Source organism: Selaginella moellendorffii, unplaced genomic scaffold (assembly GCF_000143415.4).
Source record: "Selaginella moellendorffii unplaced genomic scaffold, v1.0 SELMOscaffold_85, whole genome shotgun sequence".
Taxonomy (NCBI): Eukaryota; Viridiplantae; Streptophyta; class Lycopodiopsida; order Selaginellales; family Selaginellaceae; genus Selaginella; species Selaginella moellendorffii.
Genome location: NW_003314346.1, coordinates 793,086 through 794,913, shown reverse-complemented (window position 1 = coordinate 794,913; position 1,828 = coordinate 793,086). Strand labels below are relative to the sequence as shown.

At 45.1% G+C, this 1,828-nt stretch overlaps 1 protein-coding gene across 3 annotated transcripts; it reads left to right on the top strand.

The window, feature by feature from the left end:
* Nucleotides 1–1,498, top strand: LOC9651996. 3 transcript variants are annotated; one of them, XM_024661764.1, is made up of 6 exons: nucleotides 1–139; nucleotides 312–371; nucleotides 473–808; nucleotides 1,034–1,160; nucleotides 1,212–1,295; nucleotides 1,352–1,498. In XM_024661764.1, exons 1-4 carry the CDS (start codon nucleotides 56–58, stop codon nucleotides 1,037–1,039), a joined length of 486 nt encoding a protein of 161 aa, XP_024517532.1. In that variant the 5' UTR covers nucleotides 1–55; the 3' UTR covers nucleotides 1,040–1,160; nucleotides 1,212–1,295; nucleotides 1,352–1,498. The 3 variants fall into 3 exon arrangements, with proteins under 3 accessions (XP_024517532.1, XP_024517534.1, XP_024517531.1); XM_024661766.1 differs by lacking the exons at nucleotides 1,034–1,160; nucleotides 1,212–1,295; nucleotides 1,352–1,498 and having other exon boundaries at nucleotides 473–598; nucleotides 666–988; XM_024661763.1 differs by lacking the exons at nucleotides 312–371; nucleotides 1,034–1,160; nucleotides 1,212–1,295; nucleotides 1,352–1,498 and adding an exon at nucleotides 858–988.
* Nucleotides 1,499–1,828: the final 330 nt, after the last annotated feature.

Sequence of the window (1,828 nt, the reverse complement as noted above, 5' to 3'; positions counted from 1 at the left end):
GAGGTCTATTGGGAGGGCAAGGAGGAAGCGGCCGGTCCGCTAAGGCGGCATTACAATGCTCCAGGGCCGCGAGAGCTTGATTCGGGTTGTAGGGAAGCAGCAACGCAGTGTGTCACTCCAGGACGCTCCGCCAGCTCAGGTGAGTGATCGAGCTTGTAATCGTTTTCTTGCAGTGCTGTGATGTCAAACAGCTTAGCTTGTTGTGACTGCCCTGTGTGTGGGAAGCAAACGCGGGAATGAACTTCTTGTCAGTTGCCATAGTTTGCTCTGTTTTGATTCAAGCAGGTTGATCGATGGTTTGTCTTGTCCAGATACTTGCCTGCCAAGTGGGAAGAAAAACTCGTTCTAGATGTCTTCCAGACACACTTCAGGTTCTTGTTTCATTTTCTTGTGGACTTCTTCTGCTCTTCTTGTTTGCGCATTGCAAGAGGCTCTTTGTGTTGAAAAAACCTTGTTTTGTGTTATTTCGCAGAGACTGCACCATTGGACTTGTGCATGGATTTCTTTCTATCCAGTCCGAAGCTCGCTTATTGAATCTCCTCTTCAAGCCATATGCGATGGTGGAGCTAGGCAACTCGTCGTGGAAGCACTCTGGGAGGTTAACTGGGAGAATGAAGACCTCCACACAATTACGGGATTGTCAGTGATTCATATGCTTCTTGCAGAAAACCAAGGAGGGCAAAACTGGTCGAAGCCAAGGGTCCGGGAGATTGCTTGTCCGAGCAACAGGTGGCCTGGTTTCTTATTCTCTCGGATGCCAGGCACGCTATGCATGAGCTCCTCGGCCTCCTCCAGCCCTCCAGACTTGGTGAGAACGTCCACAAGGCAATGGTTGAGATAGAATGACTCACTTGTAGCGCTATGCCTCGTGGAACATCGCTCACCTTAAAGGAAGGATTGCGTTCCAAGGAATCTGCTTTAGATTGGAAGATGAAGGGCTGAATGTTTCCATTGGAATCTAACGATTGAGAAGATCTTCTTTCAAATAGATGTGATACGAACTCACTTCTGGTTTCTGTTTTTTCTCTTGCAGGCATAGTCATAACTGGTGGCATTTAGAGCTTTGTCATCTAGAGGGTGGTCCAGCTGAGAACGTGCTACGCATATTTGACACCCGTATATGGGGAGACCACGAAAGAGCTGAAAGGGATACATTTGCGGTAAGCTCTCTTAACAGAAAAATCCAACACTAAGTAATCAATAATGTGCAGGTGAGCTTAAACGCGTTGGAATTTTTGCTGTGTCTTCAAGTAAACAGATTTGGAGATCACATCACGAAGCTCTTTGTGGACAAGGTACGTGGGCTGGCGGCGATTTTTGAACTTATATTTTCCTTACTTTTTGTGTTTAGTCCACATGATTTTCTGGTCCTTTGGTCACTGGTTCAAAGCTCTTTATTGCAGAGGCCAAACAATTACTCTCATATTTGAATCAACGGTGAGAAATGTTGTCAAAGTGACCTCACTCTGAGCATAAACGATTGGTTCTACAGAGGAGATTCACCAAACGATATTCTGGGTAATCAATGCTGATTTAGTTTGTGCTTGTGTGCTCTAAGTTGTGTTTGTTATTTTCGACCTGTCAGATTGCTTCGGCAACGAAAGTGCTGTCCCTTCACTATTGGGATCATAATTTAGTGCTAGTGAGCTCAAGGTTTGCCTGTGTATTCATTGTCCTTGCTCTACTCACCCAGGTGATTGGAGCCTCCAATGAACAGATGAGAGTATTTGGACATCTGTGGGCAACAGCAAGCTCAAATCTGATGGTAACTTTGGTATGTACAAATTGATAATGGAATATTCACTATATAAGTATTATATTTTTAGAG

Bases quoted from the DNA above. Each gene is read 5' to 3' on its own strand.
- LOC9651996 (XM_024661763.1), top strand. From the start codon at position 56: ATGCTCCAGGGCCGCGAGAGCTTGATTCGGGTTGTAGGGAAGCAGCAA. The intron at 140-472 runs GTGAGTGATCGA...GTTATTTCGCAG, and splicing joins AGGACGCTCCGCCAGCTCAG to AGACTGCACCATTGGACTTG. The intron at 809-857 runs GTGAGAACGTCC...ACTCACTTGTAG, and splicing joins CCTCCAGCCCTCCAGACTTG to CGCTATGCCTCGTGGAACAT.